The 22,354-nt window shown below is 28.8% G+C and overlaps 1 protein-coding gene across 4 annotated transcripts; it reads left to right on the forward strand.

Moving 5' to 3' along the window:
* Positions 1–3,146: 3,146 nt before the first annotated feature.
* LOC102666984 (uncharacterized) lies at positions 3,147–6,850 on the forward strand. 4 transcript variants are annotated; one of them, XM_041010030.1, is made up of 5 exons: positions 3,147–3,291; positions 4,364–4,471; positions 4,584–4,676; positions 5,548–5,624; positions 5,729–6,850. In XM_041010030.1, the coding sequence occupies exons 2-5, from the start codon at positions 4,412–4,414 to the stop codon at positions 6,165–6,167; spliced, it is 669 nt and encodes a 222-aa protein (XP_040865964.1). In that variant the 5' UTR covers positions 3,147–3,291; positions 4,364–4,411; the 3' UTR covers positions 6,168–6,850. The 4 variants fall into 4 exon arrangements, 1 of the variants encoding a protein (XP_040865964.1); XR_005888822.1 differs by lacking the exon at positions 5,548–5,624 and having other exon boundaries at positions 3,148–3,291; XR_005888823.1 differs by lacking the exons at positions 3,147–3,291; positions 5,548–5,624 and having other exon boundaries at positions 3,303–4,471; positions 5,711–6,850.
* Positions 6,851–22,354: the final 15,504 nt, after the last annotated feature.

Consider the following 22,354-nt stretch of genomic DNA (forward strand, 5'->3'; position numbering starts at 1 on the left):
AAATTTGATTAGCAAGGGAACACTCATTTATACATGATTGACAAGTTGACATTGCTAATTCAAGTGACAAAGTACGGAAAACAATAACTGAGTTGTAAAATATGATGAGCATAACAACTTGGAGCTGTTTCTACTCAAATTTTGTCAAATCTCAAATGCAATAAACCATTTCAATTTAACTGCTACATATATTCTTGCTGTTCAGAATCTTAAAGAAAGTGAATGGATTTAGAGAGACAATGAATTGAGAAAATATTAGCTTAGCTTAAGTAAATTAAAAGTCTAAACCAGGCTTAGACTGCATTTGGATAAGCTTGGAAAACAAAAGTTATTTTAAGACTACACAAAAGGTGGTTTTTTCACAACACAACTCTAAAAAAGACATTTCTAGCAAATTAAGCACAAACAAATGCACACTTGCAATCAACACATCTAGAGAAATACAATGTGATAACTCTACCTGAACTGCAATATGACAACTCTACCAGAACTACAATGTTCATACACTATGATTGAAAGCTTTTTTTAGAATCACATAGTCAAGAGGTCCAATAATTTGTCTTTGTCATTCATGAAAAAGTTGCATACATTTATTTCAGATTACAATCTTAACATTCTTTTGCTGATAAATTTTCCTAGTACTGAAACTGTAAAACAACAACACTATTATAGAAGCTATGTGGAACATTTCCCAAAAAGTAGAAGAAAACACATCAAGCATATATCCTTTAAACAGTTGAAAGAATGTCAATATCAATATTGCAGACAAGACGAGAACCAACCACAATGTATCTGCCTGGCACGGCAAGATAGGAAAAAGAAATCCAAATAGAATAAACCGCCTCAGTACCTTACACATAAGGCAAGGGAGTGCCTTGCGTAGTGCTTGTTTCCCTGAGGCCTATTAGAAGTAGAGTATCAACTAATGGTTCAAGTGGTCACCATCATCGACATGGAGGCTCTACAAGTGGACTTGGTGGGTATTCTCCGAGGAAGAGGAAAAGTGAAGCTGCTGTTAAAACTCCTTCCCCATCTAAGCATTCTGTTGAGAAGAAACGTGCTGGATTGGATCTTCCCCCTGCAGGGACAAATAATCCTTCTGCTGTTGTTTCTTCAAGTTTTCTAGTATCAAATTGTGCTGTGTTGTCCAACAATCATGATGTGATTTTGACTAGTTCTCTTGATCTAGCCCTTGCGAAGCCTCTGCCTGTGTCTTTTCTAAGTGATTTATCAACAGGGAAGAATACCAACATTGATTCTGTCCTATTAGAAGGCTTTATCTTGAGAATTTACCTGCTTCTGCTTCTGAGAAAGCTGTCATGGATTGTTTCAATAAACTCTTGCTCTCTGCCCGTGTAAATCATATCCAGCAAGCTCAACCATGCATCAGCTGCATTGTGAGTTTATAGTGCAAAATATCAACCATGCATCAGCACCATTGGGTTTGAATTTGTTGTATATATTTGCTGAAGTTACAAAAAGATAAGGGGCAAGCACTTGTAGAGTTCCTTACAGTTTATGATGCATCAGCTGCTCTTTCTTTGGAAGGCAGTACGCTAGTCCTTTGTTTTTTTACATTTTAGTTTACGTTACTTATGTTGTCCGCTTTATTTATCTTAAAAGTACGGTTAATGTCAACTGATCTTAATTTTTTATTTCTGACTCAATATTACAAACTAATGCCTTTTTGCAAGATTTACAATTCTAAGGTATATTGTGGTTATCATCCATGTAGCAGGTTTTCAGACAATTGCTATTTTCATGCAGACTGGTGAACCAACTAGATCAGTGGTGCTGTCACAATAAATGATGTCGTAATTGATTCACCTCATAAGGTATGCCTGCAAAACAATAATTTTACTTTTATGTGTAAGTGTCAATCTGAATGCTTAGCATATGCACTTTTCTCTTACATGCATGGTTGAATCGCACAAACTCTTTTCACTGCATGGCTTCATCCTTTTGTTGCACAGTGGAATACGACGTTTCACTGTGGTAAATGAGTACCTTTCGGTTGTGCTTTTATTTATACACGTCCAACGGTTGACATAGACATAGAAATTAGGATTTTTTTAGCTGATGAAGATGTTTCCTTGAAACAATGAACCCAACATCTTGTTAGTGCAGTAATATAGGCTTTGGCACTGGAAACAACAACATTCATTCCCGCTCCAGTCCCACTATCGAAAAAGTGGAATACTATGTCCTTGGATCATTAGAAAGATTAAGATACACCCAAGTAATCCACTTTTATCTAAATGTTTGAAGAACAATTTCTCCTGTTAAAACATCTTCAGTTTTTTTATTATTTTTATCATTATTAAATTATCATTTTTATTATCTGCAAATTATCATTAAATACAAATTTATTAGCCAAAATAACTTTATGTAAATTAAAGTAAACTTATGTTAATTAAATTAATTTTATACAACATTTTTTTTATTTTATACATTTTTCATTAAAAGAGATAGTTAGTTTTAAATATAATTGTTTTAATTTTTTTTACATAACATTTAATTTAAAAAGAGTTTTTAAGTTAAAAAAAAATGAAAGCTGATAAAAACTTCTACCTTTCTTTAAGTTCTTATTTTTAGTTTTCTTTAAGTTCTTATTTTTAGTTTTAATTTAAAAGTAGCTTTTAAGCAGAAAAAAAGTTGGGTCAAACATATCCTAAAGTATCCTGGGTTTTGACCTTTGTAAGATTTTTCCGACACTATAATACTATGTGATTCAACTATCTTCGCTAACTATTATTTGTTAGATTTCATCGTCGCAGTGGAAGTGAATACGAGGTCCCAAGGTCAGGGTTTGACCTGATACCATATTAAATTTTATCTTAAAATCAATTGATATTAAGTGAAGTTGCTAACCATATATATAAGTTACACTCTAAGGATTGAGGTAACCGATGTAGGACTTGCGTATTTCCAAATATTATCACGAGTGCTTTGCTTGATTTTTTAGCTCAATTAATTGTTTTTCTAATGATTGTATCTTTTATGCTGTGGCAGATCTTCATTGGTGGAATTTCAAATCATCTTTCTTCAGAGATGGTAATTATTAAGAAATGAAAATCTCTTCTTTTTCAAAATCTAACTTTTTGTGACCTTTTAGTTTTTTGGTACTCCGTCTAGTAACTAAATGCTCTTAATTAAGCTTTCATGTGACTAAGACCTATTTATTTTTCATATTTTCTTCTCTAGCTTGTGGAGATTGCTGGTTCGTTTGGATCTTTGAAGGCTTACCACTTTGAAACCAAGGTCAGCAATGGATCATGTGCTTTTCTTGAGGTAAGACTGCATTTCTTTCTTATTTATCTTTTAATAGTTTTCTTATCTTTTGTACAATAGAAGTATTTATGATTTTTTACCTGCCTGTGTACCAACCTGAGCAAATCCCAAGTGGCTCAAGGGTCCATTTGTAAATACTTCTTTTTGTGTTTTTCATTTGTAAATATTTCTTGCCCCCCTCAACTTTGTCCATTTATATTTTCTAAAATCCTCCATCTGTGTACTTTTCATCAATGTTTTTACAAATTCAGTCTCTGTTCAGCTCCAAGTGCAAAGAAAAGAAGAAATATTTTTTTCTCCTGCTAGGGTGTGGGGATGGGATGTTGCCTGGGAGTAAGAAAATCTTCTTCAACAGCTAAGACTGTCATTTGTGTGCCTTTTGAAGCTTCTTTTGTTTTCTTTAGTTAAGTGACACTGTCATTTTAAGATGATGATTCAAGCATCCTTTTTCTGACTTCTGAGCCAATTGAATGGTCTTAGAAAACTCAAATCAGTAATTGGACCATTCCTTGTAATTCCAGCAGACAAACAAAATCATCAAAATTAACCTAATTAAACTGCTGCCTTGGGGTTGGTTTATCATAGGTGCACACAATTTTATACGTACAACTTTGTCACATCCTGGAAAAAGTACTTACTGAGCCATTCTCTTTAGGGCTTTTGGCAGGATAAACCCATTATGTGCTAGCGATTTGACTCCTTTAAAGTGGGGTGCGCTATGAAGGGAAACATGCTGAGTTATATCCTTCGATCCAAAAATCAAGTTATTAGAGTTTAATAATAACTCAACACCTTTTCGTTTAAAGTGCATCCTTAGTTTAGAAGAGTCAAATTCAAGTTAATATGATGGGTTGGTTGTTGGATTTAGTATTTATGAATTTTGGCATATTATGGTTTCCTCTTATCTATATGAGCTCTTGCAAAAGCTGTTATTTTTTCTTTAGTATCTTTTTCTATTCTAAGATGGAAAAAAAATCTAAAAGCATGTGTACTATTATTTGCTTTTGTTATCTCTCTCCTGTTGTAATCTCTTTTTTGTTTTATTGAACACTGATTTGAGCCATCTGTTAAGTATGTGGACCACTCTGTTACCATCAAAGCTTGTGCGGGTTTGAATGGTATGAAGCTGGGAGGGGAAGTACTAACAGTTCTTCAGGCTATGCCTGATGCATCACCCTCGGTAACTTCACCATCCTCTCATCCCTTTAGTCTTATTCTAATCCTTGGATATGATACCTTGATTGTCTTTGAATTATATCCATATTTTTTTACATTAAATAAATATATTCCAGGAAAATGCTGGTGAGCCACCGTCATATGGGATTCCAGAGCATGCAGAACCACTGCTCAGAAAGCCAACGCAAGTACTAGAGATTAATAATGTGGTATGCAATTTTTTATTTAGCTTTTGAGGTTATTATATTTTCATTCACTTTCAGTGGTCTTTTTTTTCCCTTTCTATTTGAAGTGTCTGTTAGCTGTAAGTGAAAAGGGATTGTTTTGTATGACATGAATTCAATTTTTAATGCTTTTAGTGTTAAAATGAAATTTGCAGTATGTTTTTGTTTGGTCTCCTATCAAGAAGGTCTATTAGAAGGAATGGAGGGGTTGTAAGGGATTAGACCAGAGAACAGCTGTTACTGTTGACCGCAGTACTAACAGACTTGACTGTTGGACATTTGAGAGCATAATCAGTGAATAGGAGGGAAATAAATAACGGAGAAGTGGAGAAGGGTTTGTTTTGGAATTGTGTTAGAAGATTGGGTAGGAGATGGAAGACTCTTCAATTTCCTGGATTAATACAACTAGAGTTCTTGCCTCTCATACTTGAATCTGAATTGTCTTGATTCAGAGCCAAGTTGCGAGAGCAATTCACTTTAAAGATTCCTAATTTATTCCAGATTGTAATCTTTGTCTGATTCAATTTCTATCAGTCTTAGTTTCAAGTAGACTAGTTGCCTGTACTTAATCCACATTTTGATCCTGGCTGTCTTTCATATGAAAAGGAGCACTAGACTTGTACAAATCTTTGTTGGGCTCTTGCTTCACACGTGCTTTGTGTCAAATATATGTTTTTCTTTTTAATATTATTGTTAGACATTACATATTTTGATGATTTCTGTTTGTGTAAAATATGAATAGTTTGCAAACTCTATTTGGTCTTTATCTGACGTGGCAATTGAAGAAATTTTGGATGATGTCCAATTGAAGACATTACATATTTTGATGATTTCTGTTTGTGTAAAATATGAATAGTTTGCAGACTCTATTTGGTCTTTATCTGATGTGACAATTGAAGAAATTTTGGATGATGTCCGATTGGAATGTGCAAGGTCATAAGTCAAGCTAATATTTGTTTTTCCTTTGGAATTATTCATAATTTTAAACTTCATAAATTATAAACATTTATTGTATGTAGTCTTTTTTGATCTTGCAGATTTGGGACTATTAAATCAATTAATGTAGTCAAGCATAGCAGTGACGAGAATTTAGCAACCAAATTAGAAGAATGTGAAGTCATAAACAAAGTGGATGCTAAAGATGTTTCTCAAGACACAAACTGTATTACTAATAATACAGAATATAGTTTTTCTGACAAGGCTAATTACTCCAAATTTAAAGGAACAAATGGGATGGAAATCCATGATAACAAAGAAATGGAAGAAGATAAAGTTGATGAGGGTAGCAGTGTTAATGTTGATAAAAGTGCTGAAGTTTTTGATGATAAATCATGTAGAGAACACCTTGTAGATGATACAGCAGTTGAAGATGCAGAGGATAAGAACATACCTTGTAGTATCATTCAAGAATGTCTGGGTCAACAGGATACTCTCGATGATGGGCCAGAATTTCTTGATATGATGGTTGCTAACTGATATTGATGTGGATATTGAAAATAATATGGAATCTAAAGACAGTTTCTGCATTTCAGGAAGGCTTTGCTGAATGGGATACCAGTGCAGAATTGGTTGGTCCCCAAAAGAGCATTGACACGGAAGATGATATTTATGGTCATGTATTTACACCTGGTTCTGTCCTTGTTGAGTATGGAAGAGCTGAAGCATGTTGTTCGGAAGCACATTGTTTGCATGGACGATTCTTTGATGGCAGAATGGTGACGGTGGAATATGTTGCTCTCAGTCTATACAGAACAAGATTTACAACATGACCATTTCAATGTAAGTAGCAACTCTTGATGAAGCATCAAATTGTATTTTTGCATGATTGTGGAAGAATCGATTAATCAATCTGATTGGTTATGCCAGCCTGCTTCCTGGACAGTTTTTTAACTTTCAGATTTACATGTTTAGTATTTTAACATTTGGAGTGGGTAAAAGCTTAACCGAGCAATGTCGATTTGAGGAAAATGCAGTATAGCATACATCAAGTTTGTAACTGCAGACTATCTGATGATTTGTTTTGCAAATCGGGCATATGATGGAAATTTATTATTTCGTACGCTTAAATGTGGTTAGATTTCGAGCTGGTGGTCTCATGCTATTTGGCAATATTCTGTGTACATGGTTATGTTGCAATGTAAACTGATTCTTGTATCGTAGTTATTTTTAGATGTTGGTTACAGGGCCATACTTTTCCTAGTAGTATTTTTTTTAACATATATTAATCATGAATCACCATAAGTCCGTAACCTTTTACAACTTTCTTTTAACTATTTACTTGACAATTATGTTACTCAGAATGATGCACACACTATTGTAAGTTAGTATCTTTGGAATAACTTTGATAGAAGGAAACAATCGCTTTTATTTTAAAAGGGTTTTTAAGTTGATAAGAATAAGTCATTATTTCTTTGAAATAAGTCGAATCAGACATTCGCTACGGAGTTTGTTAGTTCAGTTAATTTTATCATTAGAATGATCAATGACGCTGGTCAGCAATATGAACATTTGCCAGAAACCTAATATTCAACTTAATGATGCCTAATGTAGTACATGTTCTTGATGCATTTGGTTATAAATATAACTACATGAAGTTGGAGTTCAATCTCCAAAATTTCTAAAACATTCAAGGTACTGAAGGTTGTACTTGTTAGTTGTTACCAATTCATGATCATTTATAATTTGGAACCGGGCATTTTTATAATTTTAATAGATACATAAAATTGTCCCATGTGTGCTTATTGTTACCAACTATCTAGTGTTTGGGAGATTATTAGCGTGGTTTATTCAATTAAGAGTATAATTTCCAAAGAATTAAGATGGTTTGGCTTGATAATGCTAATGTTTGTTCCTCTCGTGGTTTAAGTAATTATGTTTCGGCCATTAGTACAAGTATTGTATATCTTGTTGCTTGGGTTCATATGCCTGCAATAGAAAGCTAGATAATGAGTTAAAAGAACAAAAACTCCCAATTTTGCACTGGAGGATACTATTTTAAATGCTGCAATACTTATTGGTATAAGGTTAACCATTAATCACAAGTTCCCAACGTTGGAATAAAAGTAATGATTCTGGTCGAATTCCATATGTTTTAAACATTGGAATTTACATATATGCGTCGTAGACTCGTAGTCATGATTGCTCCATTATGAGTACAAAAAGAAAGTTGAGTGTATCTGTTGGATTTTCATGTTTCCAACATTAAGGGAGTTCAAAAAAGAAAAACCAAATCTTATACAACTGTATATAAATGCTCCAAATGAGTCAGAGGCATGTTAGAACTTAGAAACATGATGGATTAATCAGTTCCAATTATACAAATCTTGAAAAAAAGAATAAGAAAGGAAGCAACTAATATTTGAGGTAAATAATTCTAAAAATGTTTCTCTTAGATATCACGTCATATGAGATTTGAACTTAAACAATAGTTCAAATGTTAGAAGTTTAAATATTAAAAAGATTATAAAAATAATAAGATCTGAATAAATTATGTCTCGATTTATAAGAAATAGATAGAATCAAAAGGAAAAAGGTTAGCAATAATATATTTGAACATAATGGGAATTAATCTTGAAAATAAAATCATTCAATAATATTGGCAATGAAACAATTGACCAAAATTGAAAACTGACTTGCATTCAAGACCACTCAATTGGATATATGACGATTTCGAACATGAGTTCAAACCCCAAAAATTGTTTTAGTGGAGCTGAAGTCTAAATCACAGAAAATGGAAAATCTCTTTAATATGAATGGATGTTTGTAAATACTAGTACAAATACGTGGTATGCAGTGTAACCCAAAAAAGAGAACAAAAGAATTGCTTTGTGGTAACAAGATACAATAATAAGTTTGAAAGTCATTGTATTTTGGTCATTAGTTGAAATATTTTCGAGTTAACAAAACAAATACAAAAAAGAAGAAAAGAGATAATTTATTTTACCTACTAAATATGGTAATGCAAATTTGGAATCACAGAATGCTTATCTTGAATCACTCTGTGGATGTAATCTCATGCATAAATCAAATGACTATCTTTTTCCTTCCAAATTTTATCTAGTCTTATCTCTCAACGCTTTTATGTTTGATGTAATTTTATATTCCGACCTTACTCCTTGCTTAATCATAGTCATTAGATAAATAATTGCCGCATAATCATTTGTACATAATTAGCTAGAGGACGAGTTTTTTTTTTTTAAAATAAAAACTTATTCAATGTTAAAAGAATTGTAAGGAATGATGAATTTATTTACGTATAAGGAGTTTTTTTTTTTTTTTTGCTATTGTAAGGGCATAAGGAGAAAATTTAGATATAATATTATATGTATTTTTTATTATTTTTTCAATTAGAATTAGAATTTCACTTTGTTAGTATGGTCAAGTTCTATTTTTTATTAAGAAATACAATATGAAATTCTGTATCTTAATTTGGTCTTATATATAATAGCATCGTACTAAATACTAATGATTTTGGGCCAATATTAAGTTGATTTAGCTTATAAACTGATAAATAAATCTTAGAACAATTAATTTCAAAGGGTTGATCAAGTTAAGGAAGACAAATTTAAATTCTTCTATAAGCGCTATTTAAGCCTAGAATTTTTTTCATGTAAAATTAAACCAAAATTCCATGATAAAAACCAAGGACTAGGGCGTGTTTAATTTTTTAATTGAGTTACATGTATTTATTAATAATCATAAAAAATTATTTTATTTCCCACTTACTATTTTTTTAGATTATTCCTTGCTCTAAGGAAATCGTAGAATCAAGACTATGTTGTTTTTATCCTTTTCATGATGCTAACAAAAACACACCAACTACAAATAAAAACATAAAGTAAGCCCCACCTTAATTGATACTAGCCTTAACAAAAATTTTGATGTTACAAATATATAATGTATGGTTACGGTAGTGTATCAATGTCTCATGATGAAATTCATGTCATGATGGCGTCAATATCCAATCCATGATGACTTTGTAGCCAACATCATAATGAAGCTCCCACATAAAAAAGCCACTAAATATCAACTAGGAAGAACCAGACCGTAGAACAAGTCTGTAGTTGGATAATCTACAGAAGAAGAACTGTTAATATTCTTTGAAAGCTCTAGACATGGTTTTATATATATATATATATATATATATATATATATATATATATATATATATATATATATATATATATAGTGTCCCATTATATCTATCAATCGTTGACCTTTCCATACAGATTAATTCATATTGGAGTAATTCAAGTGTCATAACTTTATCTGATGTCATAATTTGAATGCTTCTCACTGTAAACTCTTTAGTGGGGTTTAGTGTATCACATGCTCTACATCAGTGTACTGACAAATTATAAGGTACTACTAGTTGATAATTTTCATGACATCAGCCAATTTCACATCACATTATTGGAGGAACTTTTCCAATTCTTAGAATGTCTTAGATCACATATGTTATATAGCTAAGAAATTATTTACTTTTTCTGGTAAATGCCTGGAGCTGGGAGCATGCATGTATCAGAAGTTGGAGTTAGGTTCAGAAAAAAGTTAGACTCTAATAATTCCACAAAAATAAGAATAGGCCGAAGATCTCTATAGTACATTGCTTTCTATTTTTTAGCCCCTTTTTTATTTTATTTTATTACTTTCTATGGCGTGGTTTTGCCTTTTTGTTTGGCCTAGTGGTAATGTCTCTGTCACTATTTTATACAAATTCCACTCAAAAGATTGAATAGGCCTGGCATTTTCTTATTAGTGTACAACATTAAGTGATTTTCAAAGTTCCCCCACTAAAATGAGATCCCTTCAATAAATTATGCATTCTTCAACTTGATTGATTCCACCTCGAATCCAGAAAATGAACTTTCTCAATGATGATACCTTTAGTAACAACATATATATTTAGGGTTCTATAGCCAAAGAAAAAGAAAACATCTGGCCCTCATTTCTCTCTGCACCAGATTTTTGTCCCTGTTTGAAGTTCTTTTAACAGAAAATAAATTAATAATTGCGCATTTGCTGATACGCATAGAAAGGCCAGAACTTGATACAAGATGCATGGAGTTAGCAATATGTTTTAGAAGAATGAAATATAAAGATAAGAATATATATATATATATATATATATATATATTAAAAAATTAATATATTGAATTTAATTACTAAGTGAATTATTTATAGTAATTAATATTTATGTAAAATATAAATTAAAAACAAAAGAGAGTATTTCTGGGGTAGTGTAAAAAAACACAATGAAATAACACTCTTGACATCTATTTTAAAAAGATTAGTTCTTATAACATCCTTTTAAATCAAACAATATTTTTTCTTAAATAATGAGGAGATCATCAAATAAAATTAAATATACTTTTATAGTTAATGTTATTAATTTTATTTTCTCTTTTTCGGCTAGTCAAGGCCACCCATTGTGTACATATATTAATTATGGATTTAACAAAGAATTAAGCCGATACATAAGTATTTTATAAAAAGAATTATTATAAATATTAATATATATTTATAATTTATAGTATATCATTATTTTTTTAATAAAATTTTACTTTTATACATATCTATGTGATTTTGAGGTCAGTGACCATATGTATGAGGTATTCGTAGTTGGAATCAAATTGTAGAGGAAATGTTATTGGATATTATAGAGAGTAATGATGTGAAAGCCTCATTGTGTTAATCCTGAATTCATGAGTTGAGACGATATACTATGAAGGACTATACACTGATGGCATGTGCTGTAGTGATATGAAGAGTTAGACTTTTGGTACACTACAAGATGAAATGCACCTATATATGGTCAGGGTAGTAGTGCATTCGATGACTTGATAACCCTAACACCTATGGCGGCCCTTCAAGGGTGGATGGATGCTCTTTAGGCTGTGCACTTGAGCCCTTAATTCAAATGAAGGTGACGAGATTCAAACCTTCATAGAACTACCTCTCTCGAGAATCATTTGGGTCTTTTTGCCCCTCAGTCCTACTCCGTCTTCTTAGGATTCTCACCATTAGCTATACTTTTACCTTACTCGTCTTTCTAGTTCTCGTTCGTTTTCAGCTGTCTATTAGGTAATCATGGCTAATGGATGGTTGTTCCTCACCTCTTCTTCTAGTAGTTTTAGGCAACCTTAGCATGGGGGATGGTTTCCAAATAAACATACATATGGTGTTGATTCTAATGTGGAAGATTCTCAAGCAACAAAAGACAAACCATGGAGAGGACTCTTTCTTTACCTTTTTTTAAGGGAAAATAATTTTTACTTTAAAATGATATAATATAAATTTAAATAATTTAATCAGTAAATATTCTATTGAATAATTTTTATATTATAAGATAGAGATTTTTATACTAAAACATAATTTATATCTGACTAATATGTATAATGTGTTTATATATATATATATTACATAATAATATTTTGACTATATATATATTTCTTATAAAATAATTTAAATTACTTTATAAAAAATATCATAAATTAAATTAGTTTTAATTTTTTTAATGGTACAAATCATAAATATATATTATTCACAAGAGACAATCATGCTCAGAATTAATATAGATGATCAAATTTTCTTTTTGAGTATTTCACACGAATGTTGACCAAGTATTTGATAATATCATAAATTAAAATACTTTTCTATGGCATTAACTACAACTATCATTCACCACACAATAAATATTTAGTTGAATAATATTCATTTTATGAGGTTGAAAATTTTATACTAAAAAAGAATTTAAATCTAATTAATTAATTTATTACATAATAATATTTTGGATCTATGTTTAATGACTTCATATATGAAAATTTAGTTGATTAATAATTATATAATAAAGTTAACTTTTTACATAAATATATAATTTATTAAATATATTTCTATTATAAAATATATAGTTTTAAATTACTTGCTCAGTAATACTATAAATCAAATTAATTTTAATTTTTTTATTATAAAAATTGCAAATATCACAAAAAATAATCATGTTCAACATCATTATGGGAGAACCATTATGAGTGAATATTTTTTCTACAAGTATTTAATACAACTATAGATCAAAGACTTACAATATTTATTTTTATTTTTTTATCTTATAAAATTATGTTTCGTTACAAATCATAAAATAGTTTTTTTTATAAAGACCAAAAATATCATTTAAAGGACTTGCTTGAATTATACACTGATTGACTTAAATCTAAATATAACTATCCATAACTAAAACTGAAATATTTTTTTATTATATAATTTTTTCTTTAAAAATATATAATTATATCCTAAATTAAAATATCTATTTTAAATTAAATTCATTTTATAATATTATTTTTAATATACTTATAATTTATAATATCATTATAATTTTTTTTTTGGAAATTTGATCGAAATACTTGAATAAAAATATTAGTCCTTTAAGTATTTGTTACAACTAATGGACTTTGCTATAATTAGTTAATATTGCTAGACTATTTCAATTAAGGAGAAAAAAACACCTACTTTAGAGAATTTGAGAGTTATTAATTAATTTAGTATTGTTTCTTCTTATGGGACAAAGATAACACCAAACACTTATAACAACGTATCAAATAAGTGCTAATAAAATATAAATTATCCATTAGAGTTTAAAACAATAATTTATTTTAAGTGATATTGATCTAAATAGTTTGCATCTAATTTAACTCATTTTTTTATTTTAAATTATTCAAAATATTATTTATAAAATAAATATTTTTTTATTTACATAACTCTTTCTTTCTCTCCTTTCTAGAACTTAATTAGTTAATTATATTTTCTCAATAAAACCATTTAATTTTATAAACAAAATTATTTTTTAGCATGCATCAAAATAAGAATAACCCATGCGAATGCATGGATACATATTTTTAATAAATTTTAATTAATGAAAAAATATGTTTGAAGTAGGGTTTTAAATAATGTTTTCTTAACGTTCCTCTTATAATATTATCCTGACTTTTAACTAAATTTAAATTAAATTTTATACTTATAAATTTATATGTCATCATTAATAACACAAAATAACTCATAATCAACTCACCTAATCAAAGTAAAAAAAAAAGAGTCAAATCTGACTCAACAGCAACAGTAATCCAATTAAACAAAAAAGAGTGAACAGGAGAGGCATTGCACGACACCAACAAAACAGAGAAACAACAACAGAATAGAACCCGAGGATGAAATATACATCGTGAACAAAATGCAACAATTTAATGAACCCAAAGCAGAGATGAACCACAATGGTTTAGATGAAACACATGCAAGCGATGAAGAGACTCTCTTCTTTGCAGTGAGCGTAAGGAACAAGGTGTGCAAAGATGAAGAGATCGTCACAAAGCAGATAATGCATTATTGAACGAAGTAGATTGCTCTTCATAATGATCTTTACAAAACATGATCCTTTTGGCTCGACGACCTTGCACGGGTTTGGGAGAAAAATCATAAAATGTGCGATTTTTCACAACTTTGGTGGTGAGAGTTTGAGTAACATGTACGAGATCTTAGGTTTCAATCCTAACTCATTGTCGTCATTGAAGAAAAAAAGAAGAAGAAAAACATGTATTTAATAAAATGAAATTAAGTCCTTTAAAAAATATGAAATAAATTCCATCAAGTTGCATTATATTACGTTAATTTATTTTAAACAATTTAAACCATTCAAATAACGACAGCTAATTAATTAATATCATTGCATTAATTCCATTCTCTTTTGTTTTATCTCTTTCTAGTTTCTATCAATTTAAAAATAGAAAATTTATATCCACGTTTTTGAGATTTACCGTTTCTTGACTAATTAACAAACAAAAAACCCAATAGAAGGATCTGAACCTTAGACATTTTTGTTGTCAACACCTTTTAATCTTGCCAATTGAGCTAACTTTCGCCTACCTTATGGAATAAACAATTTTAAGATTGGTTTTGGATTGTATAAATCATTGAATATAGGTTTCTTCATTTTGAGATCATCATGTTGACAACTTCAACTATAGGGAAGAAGAAAGCAAATAGGAATTTAATTAAGATAAATTGTATTTATATAATCCTTTCATCTAATTTTTTATATAACAAAGAGAAAGATCAGAATAAAGAGAAAAAAAGTTTGAGATAAGAAATTAATTTAATGAAAAGAGATAGGGAAATAATGTAGTTAGATTTTCATATCAAACACCATTGATTTTAATTGTAATTTAATTTTCTAGTTAGAAAAAGGGGTTCATACTCAGATTACACTAACAAGAACGTGATATTCTGTCATTTACATATAGCACACTCTAATGTAGGAGAAGAATTTGGGAAGAATAAGCAGCCGCTCATTTTGACAGCTAAGTCACCTTTGTGCATGACACTAGGGAAAGAAAATTCAGAGATGGTTCAATTTTCACGCATGCAAATGATGCAGGTCAAACTTCAGTCTAAGCCTCATGATCATGATCCTAGCTGCTATATGTATGTATTGCGTGTCTAAATTGAAGCAACATTCAAATATTAGCAGTAACGTTTTATACCAATTTACGTCAACATCATTAATATATTGCATGCGTGCAAGTTTACAGAATACGTGATTTATCATCTTTAGTATACAATAAACGGAAATGAGAAAAAAGTAAAGGCCTAAAGGTTATATATATTATTATATAGTCAAATGGCATTTTATCTTACCCACTTCATGATGCCTAATTTGCTGTTACGTGAAATCGGATATATTATGCTATTGCTTGCCACCATTTTGATATGCTAGCCAATGACAATTCAGATAATGGATTAATTAAACACGTTCAAGTGACTTCTTTTCTTCTATCAAATCATGTATATTACACAGTTTAATACTAAATAAGTCGTAAAAGTATACAAGATAAAAGAGAATTAAAAAGACTAACAAACGATTAGAAATGTTATTTTATTTGAGAGAAAAGAAAGAGGAAGAGGGAACGGAATGAATTGCTTAGTGGATATTGCATTATATTTGTTTTGATTATTAAGTAATAAAGTACATTTGATTGAATATACGACCTATAGCTAGAGAGGACCTGTAATTGGTATACATATATTGACAAACGATCTGCTCCACTGTTGAAAGTGAGCACTAAGAAGGGTTATATATGTTACTTATTAAGATACCTTAGTTTAAAGTAAACTTGATCTTATCTTAAAATGAGTAAATTAAGCAAGACAGCATGCAAGGATAAGGCTGCTTACAATATCCTTCCCCCATACCTTCGCATAGAGAAGAGCCTCTCGACAATGGGGCACGAAGTTTTTTTAAGCAAGACAGCATGCATGAGAGTCGTACCATGACTCTTGTGAAAGGATAGAACCGTCTTATCATGGATGAGGCGATAAAACAAGGCCAAAGGGTCGTCTTTTTGTGGTAACTATATAGGCAATTATTTCGCTCTAAAGTAGATACATATTGAAGAATTGTGTAAGAGTTAACTATAACATATTTAACTTAAGATCTTTCATTAAAAAATTTAATATCTAATTACAAATGTTGGCAACAAGTATCATCACAATGGTAGACAAGAGAAAAATGATAGTATCGTGAGTTATTGTAAATTTTTTATATTATTTTTTATTCTTAAGTACGGATAAAAAAACAAAGTAAATAAATGACATAATATAAATTTCTATTTTATAATTTTTTTTAATAACAACTTGTTTTAGTAAATATAAAAGTCTATTTTTATGGGTGTTGACAGGGTATTGCTTTGGATTTTTCCTCTTAATTCACAAAAAAGGAAAATAGTGTTTTGTTTTAGCTGTTGTTTTTATTTTATATTTTGTTTGTTTGTTTTCACATGTTAATATAATATTTTATTATTATTTAAAATAAAAATATTGTATTAATATTAAAATTATTATTTTATTAATATCACAATTTGATATCTAGGACATTAATTAATTTAGTCATTATATATAAAACTTGAGACAGAAAAATGTTGTTCTATTTTTTTAAAATTTTTACATATATGATTTGGTTGGTTTGGATTAGATTTGTCAATAAAATATCACAAACCCAATCCAATTGGTCGAATTTTGTTTGAATTTAGTCAAATTTGATCTGGAAGCACCCCTGTTTATTTTAGTAAATAGTAACATCTTATAAATTATAACGTCTATTTTAGTATATAACATTTTGTTTTAGTTCTCGTTTATTTATTTGATTTCTTCCCATACTGAACTTTGAAGACGGTTACTGAGATCAAAACACCCTTATCAAATCAGATTTTCAAAAAATACTGTACCAAAAGATTCTCAACTTTCTACTATCCAAATCACAGTGTGACTAGTGTACACATAGCACATTAATTGACTTATGGTTATATGCTAAGAATATTTTTAATAAGTATAATTTACGCAATTCATTTTAAGGTTTTTTATCTCTTATTAATTGATGTTTATAATGTCACATCATAATTAAATAAATTATATATTTTATTTCAATAATATAGTTTTAAATAAGTATTAAATGATAAGAAAATATTTTTTTAATCATAAAAATTATTCATTTTTACTTAGAATAAGTTGGACAATCCCATTTTAAAGGGCTTGGAACACTCCAAGTAACAGCTTGGGCTCGATGGGCTAAGTAGCTCAATTTACTAGACTGTCCTGCCTAACTTCCCAAGGTTGGTTTGTTGAGCCGCTTTGTATGTTTTTTTCTTAAAAAAAAGAAAATGTTATTAGGTGGTTAGGATTAACTTAGGTTTCAATTATTCAAAAATCAAATTACACATTTATTATTGTTGTTAATTTATTTTATAAACTTGATTCATTTGATTTGATGCTAATAGAAAATTTAATTATATTCAAATCAAATTTAGGCTAAATTAGTAAGAGTTTAATACACTGATATTATAAAATAATATTATATTTTCATTTAATCATAAATGATTGTTGATATGATTTTTAGGATAATTATTATAAAAATAATAAATTTATTATATATAATAAATTATGATTTGATGAGGACGTAAACTTATTTTATTTTGTCAATATATAATATATTTTCTCAATTGTTAATATCTTTAAGTCTTTTTTCATCTTTTTTAGGTTAGTTTAATGAAATAAGAAACTTGAACTTTTTCATCTTTTTTCTTTCTATTTCAATTTTTGACGAGCTAGCCTGCTAACCTCCTCTCCTAAGTCAGTCTCAACTCTTTTCTTGGGTGCCGGGGATAATGGTGGTGCGGGCCAAAACAACAATATTGTTGATATTTTTTTAATATATATATTAGAGGATTTTGTGTTCACTCTAATAAAAAAATTATTTATTATTAATCTTTTTCAAATAGACTACTAACAAATAAAAAATTATAAAAAATAAACACAAAATTTACTTTATTAGGGACTAAAAAAAGGAATACCAAGGGAAAAAACAAAATTTTTGTTTTATAAGTGAGAAAAATAAAGAAAAAATTTATTAGAAAGTAAATCTAAAATTCTGATATTTATTAAAGATGAGAAACATATATATTTTATCTTTTTTTATATAAATAACAGTAGCTTATTTCTTTTATTTCTAGGTAAGGCAGCTATCAAAAGAAAATTATAAATATTGTTCAAGAACCTCATCCTAGTGCCTCTTACTGAGATCAAAAGACCCTTAACAAATAAGATATTTTTGCTCAACTACAGCACCAAAATATTCTCTACTTTCTGCTTTCCAAATCCCGGTGTGTCCATAAACATAGAGACATTATTTCCAAATTCCAAAAGGCCGACCGTATCTGCCTTTAAGTTATCTATATATATCAAGGTCAGCCTTAAGAAAGACCCATTAATGTCCTTAAACTGAAACGGTTAGCAGCAGGTATACCCACTAATTAAGCATTTTTATTAGGGCATGCAATTTTTTTCTTCTATAAATCAATTAATCTGTTCTTGGCATTCACCAAAGGTCATTCCTGTGCAATCCCATTAACTTAAAAGAAATGTATATTTTATAAGGGATATCGTGTATTAGTGGGAGCAACATAATTTTGGGGCACCCATGTCATCATCCACACTAAAAATCAGAATTATTATTGAATACAATGGCTCCACTAAGACAACGTTCTTTGTCACCTGCACTGTACAGAACAACTCCGCAATAGTCCAAGATCCTTCCTCTCTGGACTCTAGATTCGCCAAGTTCCTATTTATTTGCACTTACAAACTAGCTAGGTCGTGAAAGGAGATTCTGGTGGTGGGAAGAATCTGAACACATGGTTTTTGGGTATTGAATTATAGCAAGCCATTACCATTTCCATTACTCTGGTGGCTTGCCATGTCTTGAGACAATGATTTGTTAAATAATAATTATTTAATCGTCACTTTGATATGGAAACGTATAAACTATGGAAAATAATTAATTAGTAATTATCTCTACTCGAGATGACACCTATATCATAGATGTAATAGGAAAAAAAAAATAGAGAAAACAATAAGTGTTCATGAAGTGTTTGATTAAGTGCTAAAATGTTTACCAATCATTACTCTTAAATTATAAGTATTACATTCTCTTTCAATTTTAAACGTAGAAGTGTATTATTTTGAAATAAGTATAGATATAATTCATTATTTTAAGATTAACTAAGGAATTTAACTCGTTTGACTAAATAATAGTATGTTACTTGTTATAAATCTTTTTGATGCTTAATTTTTTTTTTGTATAATATATAATATATATTATAATTAATTTTTTTTATTCAAACGCTTGAGATATTTTAAAAAGTTGAGATCTGTGAAATATCACACTCGATATAATGATGATTAAAAGAGAGATAACATTAAAATAAAAAATCATGGTAATAAATTACGTATAAAACTAACATCACAAAAAAGTTTATTGACCTAATAAATAAGAAGGAGAAATTCTTGTATAGAGGAAGAAGTTCTTCTTTTTCCAACCATTCATAGGATGCCCAGTCAGTTTTAATAGGCTTCTATTTTTTTATTATTTACGAAAGCCAATTCGCTTCAGATTTCACACTTCACAGATTCACATATATTATACATTTATCTTTTTCGTTGGTATTATTATATATAGATATGGATTGTGCTTAATTGCTCACCCGCCAATATGCGAAGAAATAAGTGTTATTCTTATTCAATGCCATCATTGGGAGGCCAATATTTTGAAAGCACTCTTGAAGAAGCTTTGAATAAATTAGTTGAGAGATGATGGAATGCTTACCTATACAGTTTCAAAAGAATAATTTATGCAATCGAACTTTGGCAGCTTCATCGTTTAAACATCAACACATCAAGATATGAAATGGACACTTTAATTTATTTATTTTGGTACATAATGGACACTTTAATCGTGACTGTGTGAATTGAAGCCTTGAAGCCTGAAGGGTGACTTGATTTTGCAGATCGAGTATTCTGAAAATGTTCTATTTTGATACTTTAAGGCATTTTATGAATTGTGAAAATTAATATTTTCGGTGTCAATGTGAACTATTGTGAAATAATTTGTTAAACGTTGTCTTTTTCTAATGTTAATTAAAAACAAATACCTTTGAAAAATATAATTAAATTTATCACTATAGCAGTCTAATAAAAGAGGAGAAATCATTTTCCAAAAAATGATGAAATATTCTAGAAAACATGAACAAAAAATAGTTATTATATATCTGACTCAAGTAAAATTAGTTGCTTCTTATAAAAAAAAAATACTTACACGATCTTTGAAAAGAAAAATAGTTATCATATTTTATTTAACTCAAAGTAAAATTTAATCCATATACAATCCTAATTTTTTTTCTTAATTATTTGTTGAATGTTTCAAAAACTAGTTAATTTTTAGTGTAATTTAATTACTTAAAAATTAAATTAATATGCAATGTCAAAATGCATATATAATATCATAATCATGCATTGATGTAGTATATATGCATATATACATGCATGCGAGTGAGCAATTATGTGTTTGCGTACGTATCAGTAGCCAATTCCTACCAGATTACGATGATTATAGTAGTAAGGATATGGTTGAAGCTGGCGACCAAACTTTAAAATTCTCTAGAAATTATTTGGCTGTGTTCAAATTAAACACATAATAACTTTAAAGCTAAAAAGGAATTCCAAAACCTGCCTGTGAGATAATCGTTACAGGTTAGCACTTTGCACTGTTCTAAATCGTTACTCATATATATATATATATATATATAATATATATTTTTACCACAAAATAATTTTGAATTATTTCATTAATAATATTATAAAGGATTAATTAAATTTTTAGTCCTTAAACTTTTTTGAAATTCGATTTTTAGTCTCTAAGCAAAAGTTTGACGGATTAAGATTTTCTAACTTCTTCTTTTCGTTTAAGGTTTTTAATTTCTAAATTTTTTGTTGACCAATAAACTTTTAAAATTTTTAATTTTTAGTCTTTAAATAAAAGTTTAAACTTATTATTTTTATTTATATAATGAGATTTAGGGATTAAAAATCAAATTTTAAAAAAGTTTAAGATTAAAAATGTTAATGGAAAAAAATTGAGAAACCTTGATCAATCAAAATTTATTTTATGAACAAAAAATCAAATTTTAAAAAAAAAATTAGGAATCTTGACTAATCAAACTTTTGTTTAAAATCTAAAAATCAAATATAAAAAAATTAGGGATTAAAAATTTAATTATCCCATTTTAGTATTAACTAAAAGATTCAAAAGATTTTCTGTAAAAAAAAATTCAAATGATCTTGGGAACAAAAAGTGTATAAGCCTTAAATTGTATATAGTCTACTTGATGATGTTTGAGAAATGTAGTAAGATGAAATGTCGTAGAACAAATTTTATACAATACATATTTATCTATAAAAAAAACTATAGCAGGAAGCTAAAAATTTGTTGTTAAAAGTATAAGCAACAATATTTCAACTATATTAATTCTAAATGTCCATTGTCATTTCTTACAAGCAACTGTAATTTCACTTATGGGCCTGTTGTAATAAAAATCACTGTCAAATTAAAGTATAATAACGGCTTTCGCGACCACATACAATCATAATAGTTTGAATGTTTAGGTCATATTTTTGTATATCATCAAAAGATATAGCCTGCAACACTTTTTCAAGTGTTGAGGTAAGTTTACAAAATAATCTTTTTATCAGTCTAGTCAAATGAATTACTTGTCAACTAACCTAGCTAGAGTCATGAGGAAAACATATATTGTTAACCATTAAATTATATTCATCTTCTGGTTATAATTCTTATATTCTTATATTATTACTTTCTTACAAGGTAATTAATAATTATACAGACGTTTTTTCATTATATTACTTTATTATTATTATTAGTCAAATCTTTGGGAGTAGTTTTCATTCATAATTTATAATAAATAAGTAAATATATTTAGTCATTAAAGTAAAGAAAAAAAATATGAATGAAAAATCATTACCTACTAGTTTTCGACAATGATTTCTAATCATTATATACTAAAAATATATTTTTTATTATGTCTTATGAATGATTTACAGCCATTGAAAAAAAAAACATTTTTTACGTTTTAAAAATGTTGTCACACTATATTTCCTAAGCAGATTTATAGCCATCGACAAGGGAATTAGCATAGTTAATTAACAAAATTATTGTTAGTCTATTTTAGAACACTTTACAATATTACAAAGAATATCACAATTAACAAATTTTG

The sequence above is a fragment of the Glycine max genome, chromosome 2, assembly GCF_000004515.6.
Source record: "Glycine max cultivar Williams 82 chromosome 2, Glycine_max_v4.0, whole genome shotgun sequence".
In the NCBI taxonomy this organism is placed as follows: Eukaryota; Viridiplantae; Streptophyta; class Magnoliopsida; order Fabales; family Fabaceae; genus Glycine; species Glycine max.

What these genes read in the sequence shown, in the direction of transcription:
- LOC102666984 (XM_041010030.1), top strand. Translation starts at nt 4,412, where the DNA reads ATGAAGCTGGGAGGGGAAGTACTAACAGTTCTTCAGGCTATGCCTGAT. An exon ending in TGCCTGATGCATCACCCTCG is followed by an intron (nt 4,472 to 4,583) that starts GTAACTTCACCA and finishes AATATATTCCAG; the next exon opens with GAAAATGCTGGTGAGCCACC. An exon ending in TACTAGAGATTAATAATGTG is followed by an intron (nt 4,677 to 5,547) that starts GTATGCAATTTT and finishes AAATATGAATAG; the next exon opens with TTTGCAGACTCTATTTGGTC.